The sequence below is a fragment of the Rhodamnia argentea genome, chromosome 1 (assembly GCF_020921035.1).
Source record: "Rhodamnia argentea isolate NSW1041297 chromosome 1, ASM2092103v1, whole genome shotgun sequence".
NCBI lineage: Eukaryota > Viridiplantae > Streptophyta > Magnoliopsida > Myrtales > Myrtaceae > Rhodamnia > Rhodamnia argentea.
Window position 1 is genome coordinate 9134801 of NC_063150.1, and position 18785 is coordinate 9153585.

Below are 18785 nucleotides of genomic sequence, written 5' to 3' on the forward strand. Positions count from 1 at the left end.
ACTTATTAATGGAAACAGTTTCGATTTCGAAATAGCAAGCATAGCCGATCAATCTTACTTGTTTGTTGGTTGATTGAGTACATCCGCCACGACTGACCTATTCAGTTTGACTTCTATCATTAACATTTTGGTACATCTTGCGTTCTTACATTTGAGCTTTGTTCGACCCGAAACACAACAAAACCTTTCAAAATATTCACGTATTAATCTGTAAAATCACATATATAGAGTTTTTGATAATTTTATGATAATAAAAAAAATTAATTTTGAAAAGAAAGTAATAATAAGCAAAATAAGAAATTATAGTTTGTTAGCACTTCGTGTATTCACTTTCCTTTTGTAGACTCTGGTTTGATGATCGGCCAATAGACGTGTATCCTAATCAGAATCGGAAACAGACAACTTCAGATACATGCAACTTGGGACAATTCTGATTGCCCTTATATATAATCAATCGTACGAGGATTCAAAAACACACAATGTAATTCACGTTTCAGTTATCCATCAAGTTTCAAGTAATTTCCTCTCCTTCTGTTCTGTCACTAGATCAATACTGGTGTATTTTCCTCGACTTTTGCCTCGTACGATTGAAGACTGAAATTAAAGAAACCCGGTCTTCTCACGGTCGAAATAAAGTCGCATCAGCATTGCCGGGAGCTATGGAGATCGATGCCTTCGATGTTCTTCCTCGTGATATGGTGGTGGAAATTCTTGCTTCGGTCGCCGCCAACTCCATGGACGATTTCTTCAATGCAAAAATAAGGTATCACACTCAGCTTTCCCTTCGAAAAGTTAACTCTCTAACGTGTGATTAATTGTCAATTGATTAAAGGATTAATGATCGTAGAGAATTTAACAATCGGGGGTTCATTCAGATTTTTTTTAACAATCCTGGTTAGTTGATATTTTTAACGCTTAACCCTTTCCTAATTTACTCATCCTGCACTCTACATAACGAAGAAATACTAATTTAGTTGTACGTAGCAGCTTTGTATCGTGTTGTTGTGATGTAATTTTATTCAATCAACCATCATCAATAGATAGATGAATTTACCGCAACTAAGATTTTTAAACTCGATTTAGCTGTAGAAACGTAATTATGCTTTCATAATTATCTTGTCCCCCGGGGAATCCGACCTTAGAAGATGTAATATATTGTCAATTATCAAAGTACAAAGAACCATTGAAATTGTTATACTAACGTGAGAATGTTTGATGATATGCTGATGCTTTGTTCTTGTCCCCGCAGTTGCAAAATCTTTAATAAATTAGGTGAAGAAGATTACGTTTATCGACAAATATCATTCGACAAAATTTCAAAAATACTATGGTGGCATCCCGAAGAAGGCAAAGCCTTCATTCGGAGGTGCATCAAATGCAATAATCCGGAGGCCTTGTACACGCAAGGACTAGTACGTGTTTAATTACATGATTTATCTCTATAATTTATTCGCTATTATCTTGTTCTTTGCTAAAAATTAATAATCTGCAATTCGTGAATGTTGCAGTATGAGTGTGTAAGCCTCGTGAAGGTTGAGCTAGGAATGGAGCTGCTGAAGAGGGCAGCACAGATTGGGCACGTTGGAGCTTCCTATGCTGTTGGGCTCCTCCTCGTCTGCAAGGGTGGTGAGTTAAAGAAGGAAGGAGTCCGATTGTTGAGACAAGTCTACGCGAGCGGGCGAGTAGTGGAATGCCGCAAGAAATACCTTGACGTTGTGCGCGACATGTGGTGGAACAACGTGGCTATCTTCGGAGGAGAGCCTCCTCGTTACGATTGCCGGGTGCAAAGCGAGCACTGTAAGAGGAGAGGATGGGTGCGTGACATCGACTACTACGACGACACCGAATGTGAACAGTGCATATGCCGATCGGAGATAGAAATCCTCTACAAGTATGGCGGACACCCGTGATCACGAGAGTTTTTTTTTTTCTTTATCAATGCGGTCTATAAATCAATAACGGAGATTCTTACGTGGGACACCACTTTAAAGGAAGAAACTGCACGCACCTTAAGAAATTCTTGGAGAGATTTCAAACGACACCTCGACTGTCTCCATAATCTATGATTCTCCGACTTGTTATTTTGAGCATCCACGATAGGCTGTGCCATTTCAAACAAGCGAAGTGCGAGAAATTTCTGTCCATAGACTTATTTTGGATCGTTCATTGTAATATGTGGTAAGGATTTCGTGGTGTGTCACGAAATTTGGGAAGTCCGTGTTGAATGTACGGACTGCGTATAGAACAGTGGCGCATAAGCTTTTGAGATAAAGGGCTCGCGCTCGTCCGACCGCTCCGAGAGATTGTAGAATGGCTGGAAACATGGTCTGCTCTTGTTCTTGATGATTTCTAAGCCAAAATTCTTTTGTTCGAACCTGCGATTTTTTGTTCTGACACCAAAAAAAAAAAAAAAAAAATCCTGCGATTTTTAGTTCAAATGGAACCTAACCTCGTATAAAGAATTTGGCGCGCGACTAGATTTTTTGGTATCAGGGTATGGTTTTGGCGGAGGAGCTTCACCACCGTCGGCGGCCGCCGCCGTCGCGGAGGAGCTCGTCCCTGGCTTCAATTTCTCCCGGTGCAGCTACCTCCAGAGCCTTCTCCGACCTTCAGTCATCAAGTAGGTCCTCGCACTACCTCCGAATTTCTCCGATTAGATTCCGCGGCCGTTCAGAATCTAAATGGAAGTATGGATTACGCGATCCGGTGCGTGAGTTTTTTTGATCAAATGTTTGTGCATTCGCCGTTCGAAGGGATTATTGGAGTTGGGAAGGCACGGATTGAAGCTGTTGAAGCGGAGTCCGTGGTCGTTCACGCCGTGTCTCGACGGACGCTACGGCTGCTGGGGCCTGACAAGGAGCTTAATCACGCGCAGATTTCGGAGTTTCTCGACACGCGACGCAGAGGCTTATCTAGGGCCTGACCTCTCAACTGTGCTTCTAGGGACTTGGTTTGGCGACATCCTCGTCGTCGACTGTATGGACTTGCTTCTAGGGACTTGGGGCAAACTGAAAGCATTTCTTCTTAAATCAGGTCAAACACGCGGATTTCGAATGATATCATGTTATTGCAAAAGAAAAGAGGAACTTTAGAGCCAATAAATGAATCCTCTGCTAACTGTTTAACTGCCCATCAAAAGCCAACGCAGACTTCTGCAATTGATGTCAATCTACTCGATTGGATTCACTAGTATTTGCTAGGAACATAGGTATGTGAGTGTTGCGACTGATCTCAACGAAAAGAGCACTTTGCCTTTGCTTAGATAGGTTGTCTTCATGATATTTTGAGGATTTTGAACAGATATGAAAATCAACTTGAGAGTTTCTGCAAAATTATGGATCCCCTTTTTGTTTCACCTCCTCCGGAAACTTCCCGAGAGACATCCTCATTCGCTGAAGGGGCCTACAACGAGCTCGCGACCTCGGGCAAAATGACATGGTGTAAGGCTTCTTCGTCTCATCTGCAGGTTGAATTCGGATTTTGTTGGTGTTGATAATGCATGTTTTGCTTAACCAAAATGGGACGTAAGACTTTTTATGTGTTTTCATCTGACTTTGACAAGAACTTTGTCTAACTTTTACTTTCGCCAGCATTGAAGGTTTTGAGTAAATGGTTTGAGGTTGTAAATCAACCGTTCATTGTTCATGTTTTATTTACTCCGGGTGGAGAAGTTAGAGCAATAACTTTTAATCATAGAGTGAAAACATCTCTTTAATTAAATGATTGATTCATTTGAGAGGAGACTACTTTTGCGGACACATTCTTATCAATAATGTCCTCCCCAATGGGGAAATGATTGGTTAAGGGTAAAAGTTTTCCCTTATCCTGTTTTGATCTTCTCTTGAGGTATGTGATCTGAATCATAAAAAGCAGGGTGAAGCTTATCAAACATCTTATGATGCATAGTACGTCCATTAAATGTTTGGAGAAATATTTGATGCGCAGCTAGTTGCTTTGCTTGATTGTCAGCAGCTGATGTTGATACTATTTGTTACTAGTGCAGACAGACGTTCTGAAGGCAACCCTTGCAACAGATGCTGTCATATAGGGTCAATGGCAAGGTTTTTTTTTTTTTCACCTAGCTGAGTACGCATAAGTAGTTTCTAGCTTTTCATGAATCGGGGACTTTCAGAATTCGAGTAAGAATTGTATATCATGAATGAGTTGGAACCATTAGTAATCTTCTGGCCCAACAACTACATGTGCAGGGGAGTGTTCATACACCAAGGAGTGGATACGTGTTGCTGCATCATGTTATGAGTGTATCGCTCTTTCTAAAACATTTGCTCAGTTTGTGTGTAATTATTAGCTGTCAATGATCACAAAAGTCATCTTTGAGTAAATGTTTATGTCACATTTCCTGGAGTACATAGACGTGGCAAACTGCGAGCTTGCTGCTTGTGAAAGGAGCATTAGATAACTAAAAGTCTATACAGCTCTCCATTTTCTGTTGGCAACTCCATTCTGTATTGTTGAGTAAGAGCACACAAATGCATCCTCTTTTCCATGGATGAATTAATTATGCCAAGCTTCATAGACCAAATTATAATTAGGTTTGTCACAGACTTCTGGGGAAGTCCAATAGAGCAACAAACTGGCAGTGAAAAAGTAGCAGCTCCTTTACTCATGCTCGAGAGTTGAGTCCAAGAAGTTAACACATTTTTGGCATGTCCCCACATTTTACTTTTCCAGCTTGGTATAAGGCTAAATTCTGCTTTGAACATTTTGTAACATGCTTAATGTACCTGGAAGTACAGATTTACGAGTTGATTCCTCATTGTGGATAGTTTTCGTCCGTGCTATCTGGTTTTATCTTATGCCTGGTTTGGAAGGGTGGTTTAGAGTTTCATTGAGATGATTAGAGAATGTTAAATAAATTAATAAATAAATTAATACAATTTTAAGCTTTCTTAGAATAGTTCTTGGTCTTTCCTGCTTGCAGGTATGTTAAAGGTGGGGATGGGTTCAGTGTCCTTGGCTATTAGTAACGCCACAAACGAAGCTGGAGCTTTGATCATGACGAATGCAGATGTATTGTCTGTTGTGCCTTACTGGGTCATAGTTTCTCTTGCTGATTTTGGAACCACATAATGTCCCTTTAATCTGGCACACGACATAGCATTAAGAGATCTACTTATGCTCTGATTGGTTATTATTTTCATTTTTATTTCTGAGGTGTTTCATTCATATTGTCTTGAATCGCACCAACAGGTTTTTCTGAACTTCCTCAAGCCCCTTGTAAGTCCTGCCATGTAGGCAGGACTATTTTTTTGTACTTGTGGATGCTTGTCCTTGTATCAGACTTCTCTCGTTCTATTTTTGATATGCTATTGTGCAAACATCGTTGTTTAGGTTTCTCAGCTGATGCTTGATGAGTATGGCAGAGTGAAGGGTGTAAGCTTCAAAACGTGAAGCTCCTTAGGAACCAAATTTGGGCTCTTCAGAGAATTATTCTCACATTGCATACATGACTACTATAATTAGGTGCGGCTGGCTGATGGTACAGTCATGCATTCTTCCATTGTTCTATCAAATGCAACTCCTTACAGGACCTTCATGGTTATGAACCTGTTCTGATTCATATTTTCATATACTGATAAAAGATGTAACAGATGACACTTGCCTTTAATACGTAAAATAGTACCATGTAAAAGTTCTCAAGTTGCTGTTGCGTGAATTGTACCTCTAATAGATCTCGTGGGACTTATGCAGGAATTAGTACCTCAAGATGTTCTACCTGATGAATTTCTACGGTTTGCGAAGTACGCTGATTTCACCTTTCTAAGCTCAATTATTGCTTTTGACTGATCTGTATAATATTTTACTTTGTCATCCAGAGGCGCACATACAAATAGTCCATTAAGTCAACAGGTCCCATAGAAAGCCCCAAGTGCTCCCAATGTATATGGCGTAACATGCCCCATCTTTTCTTTACAGTGAGAAAGAACTGCATGAGTACAGTTCATGCTGGTTATTATCAACTGCATTTCCTTCATTACAGTGTCTCTGCAGATTAACGACAGAAATCAGAAAGATTATGTTTTCCTACAAATGTTCGCTGCTGTAAATCTTTAGTTTCGCACGAATGCCACTGAACTAGATCTTGATTAATAAGTCTTAAACCAGTCTCTTGTGTGAAATTTGTTCTTTGGGAAGGAGGTCGGTCATGAATTTCTAGAAACCCAAGTTTGGGACATTAGGTTCCTACATCATCACCACTTCTCCTCAAACAGCACCAACCTTAGTGGGTGAAAAATTATCCCTCTATATTGTTATGTCCAATAATTGAACAGGCGACCACAAAAAATAAATCTTGCTGTGGACAAATTGCCCTCCTTTCTATCTTGCAAGTTGAGTTATCCTCATGCAGGTCCTCAGCATAGGGGAACAATACATGGTTCTGAGAGGTATACTCTAGGTACATTGTGTATTAGTTGATTGTGGTCATTGCTATTTTTGCATATCTATGTTGTAATTGGCAAAGAGGACATCAACTTGCCGCAATGGTCAATCTGTTTGCTAAACCAGTGGTTATGCTTGTAGTATGAACTTTTGATACATTAATTTCAAAATTATACGCAGCTTACTCAAACGGTCCAGACTTCGTTGCTTGTTTACTTCACTGCTCTTGATTATTTGTTAACGGGCTTCCCCACCCCCGTTCTAGGTGTTGATTTAGCCGAAAAAAAAGGAAAGAAAGGAAAGCCTCTTGCTTAGCAATAATTGGATTTGCCATATCTAAGATAATCGGTATGTAGTATAAGAGTTCAATGTCAAACAAGAAACATTCTACCACCTCAAAATCATTTTTCGAGCATTTTTGGAACATCATCAAGTTTCAAATTCTGACATATATGGGCGGACTTTATTTGATGGTATGGAGGAAATTGACTCGGCTTGTCAAGACGCTGTCAATGGATTGCTATCAAGTGGTGTTTTTGAATGTTTAACAAATTGGGAAAGAACAACATACCGGTTTATACTGGTAGGGACCAATATTGAGCTTTTAGCAAATGTTAAAGGCTCCAATTAATGAAAATAATTAGTTGTATATTTTGCTATCAAAATCTTATTAAAAATCCAATTACCCCTTTGAAGTAAAATTCTATATCTACTGTTCATCTTCCTGAGCGAGGGCGGTGGGAGAAAGTTGACAAGGCCAAATATGGCTGGCGAGGTCGTACGACTCGGACGATTGTCACTTGGGGTCGCGCGACCCTCGTCAAGAGACCTCGGCCAATGGCCTGAGCCTTTTGCTGGCTCCAACGAAGGGCTTGATTTTTTTTAAGAAAAAAGAGCTCTTGCAGCCAAATTCCTTTGCAATTTTTTTTTGGCCAAACACTATTTAACTTAAAGTTGCTTTTCAAACGATTTTTTTTTAACCGAACGCCATTTGAATTTCTCCAAAGCTCCTTAAACGCTTTTGCATTTTTTCAAAACCAATTTTTAAAACCAAACCAAACGCAGTCTTAGAACTTGACAAATTAGAACCAAAAAGAGGGGGTGTCGGCCGAGCTCGCCAGAGATCATTCATATAAAACTCCTTGGAAAATAAAAATTAGTAGTACTTTGCAAGATAGAGAAACCGCACTTGAAAACTCGCGACTACACATGCAACAACTTACAGGTTAATTCCTAATATATATAAGGCTAGTTGTTACAGAAAATATAAACTATTTTTTTAACCACGAAAAAACTCAAATTGATATACTTATGATAAATTTACTCAAAACTATTTTTTTGACAAAGAAAAACCCTAAGTTGGTATATCTGTGATAAATTTATCCTCCATTAAATTGGATTAATATTACGAAAAACCTTAAATTGATAAATCTGTGACAAGCGGAAGGTAAAAATTTCAAACTAGCACACCCATGAACCGCCACATGCCATCTAACTTAGCAATTTGACGGTTAAATTTAAAGAAAAATAACATAGGGTAAATTTGTCACAAGTGTACCGATTTAAAATAAATTTGTCACAAATGTATCAGTTTGAAATTTTTTATGATAAAAAATAATTTGAGTAAATTTATCATAAGTACATCAGTTTGGGCTTTTTCGTGATATTAACAAAAAAAAAAAAATTGAGCAAAAACTGGGGAAGTGTACTTGGAGAAGCCCTAGCAATTACTTTAGCAACGTCCAACGTTCAACTAAACTCAAGCTTAAGCGCACCCAACTTTCTCGCGGCCGGCATCAATGAACAGCGACGAAGTGGCTGCTCACGACGACGATGAGGACGACAATATCGACCCTCTCGCAATCCTCTTACCTCCACCGGAAGACGACGGCGACGGAGAAGAAGGCAATCCCGCCCAACCCAACCAACTGGAGCATCACCACCTCCGGTCAGTCAACGCCACCATCGCCATCCGCCAGCTTCCTTCGCAGGGCCTCTCCTTCCAGCTCTGGCCGGCCGCTACCACTCTCCTCAACCTCCTCGACTCCCACATTTCCGACCCCGCCGCGGGCCCCCTCTCCCCGATCCTTGCCGACCGCCGCTGCCCTGGCCAACGGCGGCTCAGCATCCTCGAGCTCGGCTCCGGCACCGGCCTCGTCGGGATCGCCGCCGCTGTCGCCCTCGGCGCCGATGTCACCGTCACCGACCTCCCGCACGTGGTCCCCAACCTCCAGTTCAGCGTCGACGCGAACGCGGCGGCCCTGGCGGCGGGCTCAGGCGGAGGAGGGGCGGTCCGCGTGGCGGCGCTCAGGTGGGGGAAGGCGGAGGACGTCAGGGCTCTGGGGGAGGAGTACGACGTGATCCTGGCCTCGGACGTGGTGTACTACGATCACCTGTACGACCCTCTGGTGGAGACACTGCGATGGCTGTTCGAAGGGAGCGACAGGAGGGAGGAGATGGTGTTCGTGATGGCTCACCTGAGGAGGTGGAAGAAGGACTCGGCCTTCTTCAGGAAGGCAAGGAAAGCGTTTGACGTGGAGGTGATACACATGGATGAGCCGCGTGGCGGGTCGAGGATCGGAGTGGTCGTCTACCGTTTCGACTGGAAGAGGAAAAGGGCTGCGAAATGCGCGACTCCATCGGACACCGTCTCTTCCGATTTAACTAAGCATTCGGTATGAGATTGATTGTTGACTCTTCCGATTTAACTAAGCATTCCATATGAGATTGACTGTTGACACCGGAAGAGAGCATTGCAAAGACGAATGCCATCGCCTTTCACTGTTACTTTTTTCTAAGCACGCCAGACTTCACATTTTCAATTTTACATTGAGGATTGATGGCTCAACCGCAACTATGATCGGTTTTCATGAACATTCTCAAGATGATCGCCAATTGGGTTTTGCAATCTATTGGCTTCGTGACGTTAGAACATTGAGATGCGGCCTCCCTAAAAGAATTACTTGACTGAAATTAATCACATTTGGTCTTTCAGAGAACTCAATAGATATATGATGAACATTGTTCTGGATGACATTTCTTTACTTACAAGTAAAGCTCCAATCGAAACATAAAACCTCAAACCCTTCAGAAATTCCACACCTACATAGGCACAAGGGAATGATACAATAACATAAAACACCCACCAGAGGAGGGGGCGACAAGGAAAAGAGACATCACAAGCATAAAATATACAACCCCATCTACAAAAAGGTCTCCCTTCAAGGGCAGAAATCGTCAGGGCGCTGTCTCATTGCCGTTCTTTTCCATCTTACAATTCTCTGCTGCAAAATCGATGCCCAATATGTATAAGTAACTCTCATTTGCCAGTGGAGTGGAGTTGCAACATCCTCAGCGATTCAGCTGCCTGACAACAACAGAACTGCTGACATAGTGTGCAGAGCAAGAAAGTCATCTCTTCCTTAAGGGTGAGCCCTTAGCTACAGCTTTCATGTTCTGAGAGTCCCTAAAGCAAACAAAATGGACGAGCGTCTTTCCATTTGGATACACTGCAAATACGCTCGTCCCTATCTTTTTGTTGCAAAGAGAGCACGTACTTTCACTAGTTATCTTCACGACCGCTTTCCTTTGGGTATAAAGTTCATCTTTCACCTGTTTCCATAAGCAAGTTTATCACAACCCAAGGGACATGGTGCATTGAGCAAGTTCTTCATCACATTCCTTTCAAACATATTAGCAATTAGCAGAGAAGTGCTAGTGAGGAGAAATACAAAAGGACAAATGAAAAAAAAAAAAAATGAAAGACAAGAATCCACGTAAGATTGTGAAGCAGGACCTTTTTCACAGAGAAGAACGATAGTCACTCTTAAAAAATAAAAATCAAAAGACAAATGCCGAAAGAAATCCATCAATTCAAGGTTGGAAAAAAATGTACCTGAAGGTTTTCACTCTGCCTCAAACTCTTGATCACCGAGTAGCTCCTGTATGCTTCACTGGACTTCCTAACAAGGGGACCGAGAAACGGAAGCAAATCCTGCACAAATTGAATACATCTGCTATGAGAGCTCGAAGTAAATATAATGGCGACCCAGAGAAACATATGCAAGAGGATTCTAGAGAAGAAATATTCAATCATTAAAACTACTGATGTCTGATTCCTGCGTCAGCCGACTATATACCTGCAGCTTAGTTTCTCTTGGTAAAATTCTAAGGGCCTGTGCTCCATTGATTCTTTCCCACCTTCGGCTCAACAGATCAAGGACCTCATCAAGCATTATAGTGGAAGCTCCTTCTTCACTAGACTCATCTGCATCACCATCACTCCTGCCACTGTCAGTATTGCTGGGACTTACTCTCATATCTTCCGCACCCTCTATTGCAGCAATTTTCTTAGAGGACCGACTTCCCTTTGACCTAGCAGAAGCCGCAGAACTAACCTTCGGAATGCTCGTGCTTTGAGATGATACTAAATTGTTGATTCGCCTTTCAAAATTTCTTGTTGTTCTTCGAGGATTGAGGTATATTTGCATAAGGGTAAGATATATATTGCCTGGGGATTTTGCAGATGGCTGATGAACCGTACTTTCGTATACACGGTCGCAATAAGACAGTGCCAGATCAGCCACATGAAGCTATGAAAAGGGCAGAGAAATAATTAGCACTCCAAACACCCACAGGTATAAAATGATTAAATAAAGAAAAATCATACTCCTAGGTTCATAAACAAATGTATGCCATTGCTAAGCTTTGTGGTAAATATCAGGAAACCATACTCCTAGGTTCCAGGGGGAGATAACAGTCTGGAACTTGTGGAGAGCTACTGCCAGCTGCTACTAACTTTAGCATTGTCGCCAACCAGTAGCCCGTATGATTAGGATGAAAAAACCAACTATGGGAGATGACAGGTGGAAACAAAGAGAAATCAAGACCAAAAATGGAGGACTCTAAACGATCAGAAAGATGGGCCATAACTTTGGCCTGGAAACAGGTATAGCAATCCCAGTAACACCACAACTGAATTTAAGTTCAGCCTCAGCCTTGATCTTGGCTGAACACCATTTTCTCAACCATATTTTTTCTTGATCTTCATGTGCAGTTAACTTCAAATAACACCCGACCCATGAGTTAGTTGCAATGTCATCCAACTTTCCAACAAATGCCCTGCCCCCAAAAGTTAATGAGATTCAGTTACATTTTATGGCAGAGAATTGTCGTGAAGAACAAAACATATCATTGAGGTTTGTTAAAACATTTATTATGAGTTGCCTGTCTCTTTTTGGCCAAAGGAGTTATCTAATCTTGCATCAACCATCAATAAATGACCTTGCTTCATTGTTACGCCAACTCAACTACGTCTTTACTGCTTTCACTCCAGCATCTCCTTTCCATAAATAAAGAAACTATTGGAGACCTCACACAGGTTAATTTGTAGCTTAATATTGATACAAGTGAATGCTCAAAAACCCAGCTTAAATAAGTTTATGAGTCTCGAAGCCTTGTAGATACTCTCAAGTTAATGGACTCCAGGATAAATTCCCACGAGAAATTGTGCACTTACTGTTTAAATGCTGCACAGGTAAATGAAGATGTTGATATCAATGAGAAAACCAAAATTGGAGTGAACTTGGAATGATAAGAATGGCGTTCGTTTGATTGCAAATCTTGAGAAGATATGGACGAATTACAGCAATTCCATAGGTTAAAAATCTCACATCAGTCTTCAAGCAAATCTGTAGGTTCCATGATTTGTGAATGAAGTGCAAATGCTAATTCTTAGTTGAGGAAAGCAACAATCATTTGCGACATATTAATTCACAATCAAGTCACTTCAAGTGGCACCTTTGGAATTCACTGGATAACAATGTAAGAGGCTAAAAATATAGTATCCCTTGGAAAAAGTACCTTATGAACATAGAGAGACAAGGCGAGCTCATGTTGGTTCATTTTTCCCAATAAAATTGCACGCTCTTCATACAAGGCATCTGTTGGAAGACGTTTCAACAGAGCCTCTGGACTGTAACCCGAGATACTTTCTAATGCAGACAATAACTTCTTCCTTGTTGGAGTATAGACTTTCTCATCCCATTTCTGTTGAGCACTAAGATCTCCATACCATTCAAGGACCTCACCCAGATAGATTTGCACCTGCATCAATTCAAAGAGACATTTTAGTTAAGGTAGGTTAGAATGCAAACAATTATGCTAAAATATTTACTGATTGGCAACAGTTGCTGACAATAGAAACTGCAGTCTCTTCATTTTCAAATGGAAACAGTACGAATCCAAGGAAAAAAGTACCACGTTAACATAAAAACTACTGTCATAAAATGCTGTAACGGCATCAAGGCATAATTATAGTTTACCAGCAATAATTAAAAAATGAAAAAAAAATTCACCATTTCATTTTGCAAATTTCCTGAGATTCCATTCTCATTCATCGCAAGCATAAGTTCCAAGTATGTGGCCTGCATGTTTGGCGCATGCTGCTTCAAATAAGAGTTGACCAAATCTGCCGGAATATTCCCAGACAAAAAGAGATCAATAGTTTGTGTCGGACAGCTTTCAAGAACAAGCATTGCAAACTCCAAGACAAGCATAGGGTCAGTTCCACAGAGAGGCTGCACAAGATAAGCAATCGATGGTCAAACTCAAAAGAATATAACCCTCTTTGTTATGGTAGAAATTGCATCCTGTGGTGATCATAGCTAACTCGCCAAAGACCTCAAGTTCACTGGATGCCACAACCATATCATTAGCACCAAATAACGTACCTTAAGATATTCAATTATCATCTCCGGCTTGAAGTTTTGAGTCAGAACAGCTTTTGATTCATTTGATTTTGACTCCTCCACTAAGTGATGGAGAAGCTTTAGAGCTTCACGATTCATTGAATTGCTTTTGTAAAGCTCTAGCAAAGCCGCATAATGACTACTGTTCTGAAGAATCTCCTCACATATTTTCACATCACAATAGTTAAGGCCTTTCAGTAATTCAACAGCAGCGGAAGACTGTCCAGTGAGAAGCAAAGCTTGGAGAAGTGTTGTGTCCAATATAGTTGCCATGTCCCTTGCAACTGAACTAATGGCGATGCTGGCACGTTCCTGAGGAGCAAAAGCAAAACTAGACATGACACTACAATGATTAAAAATCCATTGACACAAGAGAAGACAGCCTTAATTCAATTAGTTTGTCATGTCCCCATGGAAAATCATTCATGCCATCGCCTGTATATTGCAATGTGTCTGGTCAAGTGTATTGATGTTGACACATGAGCAAGAATCTCTGAACTGTAAACATTCTATAATTGCATTTTGACATGCATTGCATTACATTGCATGACAGTAGGTACCCAATGCACCTCAAATAATTAAACATACATATCCAACAGGACAAATTATGGACCCAACAAAAAGCATTTAATTCACAATCAATCACCCCAACTTTACCACAGAAAAAGTTCGGAAGCATGCATGCAGTAATATTAGTGCCCTCAACTTCAAGCATCTATGCATTAGATTGGATTGCACTCGATCAAATAGAAAATAATGTGATAGCGTAGAATGACAGAATTTACCGAAAGAAATTGTCACTAGTAGCACAACATGGTCAATAAATTCGAATATAAGATATTTTAGCCAGTTTGTTTATACATGTACCTGATTTGAAGAAAACTATACACTGGACAATGAAGATTACTTGTAACCGAAACCTCATTTCTAGAGGAACATCGCGTGCTATGAGATGCCTTTGCTTACCATAACCATAAACATGAGTAATCCCAGTTTCCCTATTTGATGGGGTTCAACAAATGTACCACTTTTCAAATATTTCTTAAAGCATAATTTAGGCATAGAGTTAACATCAAATTAAATTCATTTGGCCATAGTCATGGCTGACATAAAATTTAACCAATCCATGTATCATCAGATTTTAGCCAATATATCAGGACGTTCAGGTAATGCAAGTACCTTGTTAGTCCTTTTAAATCGACTGATATCATATGAGGGGATACTATCACCAACAGCATCTAAAACCACCTCTTCTGTGCCCTCAGTTGTGGCCTTCTCTATTATACTGTGTCTCTTCTTCTGCAAAAATTTGATAAGAGCCATGAGAGTATTATGGCTCATTTTTTTGGACTCAAGTGCTGAATGCTCATCGAATTCCTGTGAATGTGCTGGGGGTGACGATTCCATATCATCTGACAAACCAGAGGAACCTCTAGATAGGTATGAAGTGTCCCAAGAAATGTCCATCAATTTCTCTGGCTCAGGAACCAAAGCCGTTTTTGGAAGAATTATGGATGGATATAGAGAAAGCACATGAGTTATATCCACTTGAGAAGCCAAGAAATGCTCCATTGCCTCCTCATAGCTTCCAATTTCAAAAAGATAGTGTGCATACCTGTAACAGGTTCAGGAAGATCAGTGGTGTGATGAGCAATTTACTGTAACGAGATAGTCAACGGAGGGATGGAAATCACTTCCACAATAGGCTTCACGTTTGGACAAAGTTCTGAAGCAATAATGTCCCCGTGATGCATGGACGCAAGGTGAGGTAATTTACTTAATCCAGTAACATGAAACCTCATGCACAGAGCTTAAATACCGATCTGTCTCTCCTTCCATGGAAATTTGATAGTAGGGGAAATAAGTTACTTTATTATTATCCTGGGTATAGATTGTCAGGGAAATCTACCTTATATGAATTGACCCCTCTTTTGCAGCTCGAAGGTTTGAATCTTCTGGTGGAAGCATCTTGCACAAAGCCAAGGCTTCCTCAAAATTGCCAGACGCCGTTAACTGCACAATCTGCATTACGCACGTAAATTAAGAAAAAGTATAACAAAAGGAAAATATAAGAAGAAACAAAAAATTCGTCTTAGAAACAATCAATTTTCATTATCATGCCCCATGAGTACCTGTGCACCAACAGGAACAGGAAAGAACCCGTAGACGGAATTATCTTGGGCAACAACTATTGCACTGCTACTTTGGGCAAGATGACGAACATTGCGGAGAACAACAGTCTGAATCAATGGATAAGGAACTCGAAGAGAGCGAATCTGAAGTGCACCAACATGAAGAATGTGACAGGAAGAAGCTTAGCACGCAAAAAGAATAAACAGAGAAATAAACTAGTAAGACAATTATCAGCTTACCTCAACATATCTTGGTAATAAACCTATTGCATATGGCTTCTGAATGACAACTTCTTGAGGAGCCTCTGACCAACATATCCTACCTTCCGGCAGTAACTTCCCAGTTTGGTCCACAAAAACTCCAATATTGTCCTAAACATGGCAGAAACTCATTGAAGTGTTTGAAAATACCACCATGTAATCCAGAGAAGGATTAGTCTTGATTACTCAACACAAATTGGCTACAAAGTTCATTGGGATAGCTCAAGTTAAATGCATCAAACGGAATGGCAAACAAGGTCAAGCATATTGTGCAGGCACCCGAAGAAAATATGAATTTAATTTCATCTTCAGGATACAAGAAACACCTAAACATATGACAATTTAGTTCAACAACAGGATTTACATTCTCCTCATTTTTCTTTAGTCAGCTTCTGCCAAGTTCTAAGGTCCTTGGCCATGGAGAAATAGTTTTCTGTTTCAGATACATGACAATATAGACTCAAATTCATTGTCCAATCCCACTCAGCAGAATGTGGAGGCACTTATGGCAGAGCAAAGATGGGTTGTAATTGTATAGCGGTATCAGAAAAAATATCTTGGGGTCTCCCTTAAGCGTTCATGCGTGTTTGTTCTTCAAGCTAAATCCTGCAGCTAAGCCAAGTTGCAAAGATTCTTCTTTTGATGCAAAACTATTCTCTGCTATGGCACTGAGCAAATGTCAGAATTATTGCCTCGGCAGAATGATATAGCCTCTCATGTTTAAATAGAGGGTAAGCATTTCTTACAATATCTAACTTCAGTTCTGCTGTAACAGTTGATGCATATGGATTAAATGCTCTTAGGATATCATAGACTGCTTAACATGTTCATATAAAAGCTACAATGTAATCTAAGAAAAGTTTCATCAGACCTTGACCACTGGAGGAAATTCTTATACTTGAGGGCCTTTGCTTTGAGGTGGTTTTCTTGGAAAAGTGGTACAAACACAATGGCCACAAATTGCTCCTGTGGGAACATGTGATTATAGAATGGAAGGGGTAGGGGAAAACTTAAAGGACCTAGAGGAGAAGATAAAAATTGAAAAGAAATATCTTGACTATTTGATCTTATAGAGGACCTGGTACGTGATAGAGCATAATGGTGTAAAAAATTTCCTTAAACCGACCCAGTTAGGGGAATAAGACTTGAACAGTAATAGTTGTTTCAAGAAGTACACCTTAATAGTCTCATGAAGTCAGTATTTCAGCTACACAATGCATTCAAACCACACAAAGAAGCATACTGATTTGTACTGGCCACACAGCACAGAGTGTCCACATTTCCTGAAATACTTCCACACCCAAACATGGTACATAACATGCGGGAACCATGACCTGGCCATTAAAAATTGCCACTCGTGTTGAGCACTATAGTGGACATATAGCCATTAACAAAGGGCCACCCAAGTCAAACTCTGTTGGTGGAATAGATGACAAGCTACACAAAATAACCAAGACCAGTTCCTAATTGGAAGGAACAAGGATTGCACATTACACCATGAAAAGACTAGCCAGCAGTCCTCATGCTTAATCAATAAACATTGTGACTCCATCTTCACAAGCATCTAGGTCTAAATGTAACTAGGCTTCAGAATAGGAGATAAGAAACAGTGAATCGTAAAGGTCTAAGGAACAGAATACCTTCCCAAGGATGAGTTCCCCAGAAGGAAGGGGCACCACCAGAGGTGGCGCGAGCCTGCCACAAGGAAATACTTCAGACAGTGCACCATTTGTAGCATTCATGATCATGTACTCTCTCCTGATTCCCAAACATATGTTCTCACCACACCACGACATTGACTTCACAGTATCAGGCACCCCAAACTCTTTCACCTCCACAAAGCCCCTTCCCCCTACATCATAATGAAAGCAAAATCACCACAAAAATGGAGGAAGAAACAGCTGCAATTCGACAAAGCTCCAGAATTCTTTCTCTAAACCGATCAAGCAACAGTATTCCAGCCACATATTTTTCTCTACGAGTAAAGAGGCAAATTTTTCCAAAGAGGTCGATCTAGTCTCAGAAATATTATATGTAACACAGCACCACTTTTCCCACTACTGGAGCTTCAAGTATGTTAATAAATACTGAAACTCTCATTCTACAACAGCAATTCCGAATCATCAATGAATTAGAGGTAATCAATTAGACCGAGACTCAAAATCAGGAACGTAAAAAACAATAGGAAATCGGAAAAAACTGAATAGAATTACCATCGTGCCGGAAAATACAGACCCTCTTTTGCCTGGCGAAGCAGAGGAACCCTCTCCTCTCGTCCCACGAGCACACATTGGCACCTCGCGCCTTCGTGAGGACCGCGACAGTCTCCAAATTGGGGAGCCTGTGAAACGCGATCGACTCGGACAACGTCATGAGCAGCTCCCTCGAGGCCAACGCCTCCATGGACAGGAAGGGGCGCTTCGTGAAGCCCGCGACATTCCGCTGCAGCACGTAAGGCTCCTTCCGGAGCTCCGAGCGGGAGTCGGACGTGGGAGAGCGGTCGGACGGCGTGGGGGAGGAGGGATCGGGGCCGTAGATGCGGAGGGATCCGTCGGAGCAGCCGAGGAAAATCTTGGAGGCGTAGGACTCGACAGCCTCGATTTTGGCGGGGCAATCCGCGAGGAGCTCGAAGGAGTCGTAGGCGCTGTGAACCATGGCCGAAGGAATGCCTCCGAGAGCGTCTCCTCTCTCTCTCTCTCTCGCTATCAGAGGTTCATGAGGAGAATGGAGACGGGAGTTGTTGACAGTGATGAGAAAGGGAGAAGGTGATGGAATGACCGATCGGGATTGGGACGAGGAGAATAAGGAGAGAAGAAGATCAATCATTACTGAGCTGCCATGGCCGGGCTGATGGAATGGAGAAAAACAGAATTTGGTCGAAATTGCGCAATTACCCCCGTATTGGGAATCTAGTCGCAAAAGTAGTCCCAGGGCATTACCTTTTCTATTCAATTTGCCCCTGAACTTAGACTGAAATTGACCACATTAGCATTTTGGCTAAAGTTTCTGTCGAATTACGTTCAGGATGTATTAAACTCAGAAAATTGTAACTCCCTTAATTGGATGATCGAAATCAAAGTTCAAACCCGAAAGCACTTTACTTCGCTATCTCGATGTGATTTGCGACTTTTTCAAGTAGACGGATGTGTAACTATAATACGCAAGTCAGGTTAATGTGACAGTAAAGAAGTGCATAAATCTCCTCAATTCCCTAAAAACAATGACAAGGAGGTTTTATAGC

At 41.1% G+C, this 18785-nt stretch overlaps 2 protein-coding genes and 1 pseudogene across 2 annotated transcripts; 2 read left to right on the forward strand and 1 right to left on the reverse strand.

Moving 5' to 3' along the window:
* The first annotated feature begins 1499 nt into the window (after positions 1 to 1499).
* On the forward strand, positions 1500 to 7033 carry LOC115740297 (annotated as a pseudogene).
* A 1054-nt stretch (positions 7034 to 8087) lies between these two features.
* Positions 8088 to 9252, forward strand: LOC115740116 (protein N-lysine methyltransferase METTL21D). Its single transcript, XM_030673496.2, has 2 exons — positions 8088 to 9097; positions 9142 to 9252. Exon 1 carries the CDS (start codon positions 8202 to 8204, stop codon positions 9081 to 9083), a length of 882 nt encoding a protein of 293 aa, XP_030529356.1. The 5' UTR covers positions 8088 to 8201; the 3' UTR covers positions 9084 to 9097; positions 9142 to 9252.
* Positions 9253 to 9391: 139 nt separating this feature from the next.
* LOC115740114 (vacuolar sorting protein 39) lies at positions 9392 to 18379 on the reverse strand. Its single transcript, XM_030673493.2, has 12 exons — positions 17758 to 18379; positions 17185 to 17396; positions 15524 to 15655; positions 15284 to 15427; positions 15061 to 15173; positions 14331 to 14766; positions 13134 to 13463; positions 12759 to 12980; positions 12265 to 12507; positions 10542 to 10994; positions 10298 to 10396; positions 9392 to 10014 (listed from the first exon to the last, which is right to left on the reverse strand). The coding sequence occupies exons 1-12, from the start codon at positions 18368 to 18370 to the stop codon at positions 9814 to 9816; spliced, it is 3198 nt and encodes a 1065-aa protein (XP_030529353.2). The 5' UTR covers positions 18371 to 18379; the 3' UTR covers positions 9392 to 9813.
* Between the last annotated feature and the right edge of the window lie 406 nt (positions 18380 to 18785).

Bases quoted from the DNA above. Each gene is read 5' to 3' on its own strand.
- LOC115740114 (XM_030673493.2), bottom strand. From the start codon at position 18,370: ATGATTGATCTTCTTCTCTCCTTATTCTCCTCGTCCCAATCCCGATCG. The intron at 12,508-12,758 runs GTGAATTTTTTT...GAATTGATGCAG, and splicing joins GAAATTTGCAAAATGAAATG to GTGCAAATCTATCTGGGTGA. The intron at 10,995-12,264 runs GTACTTTTTCCA...CCCTTTTCATAG, and splicing joins TGTCTCTCTATGTTCATAAG to CTTCATGTGGCTGATCTGGC.
- LOC115740116 (XM_030673496.2), top strand. From the start codon at position 8,202: ATGAACAGCGACGAAGTGGCTGCTCACGACGACGATGAGGACGACAAT.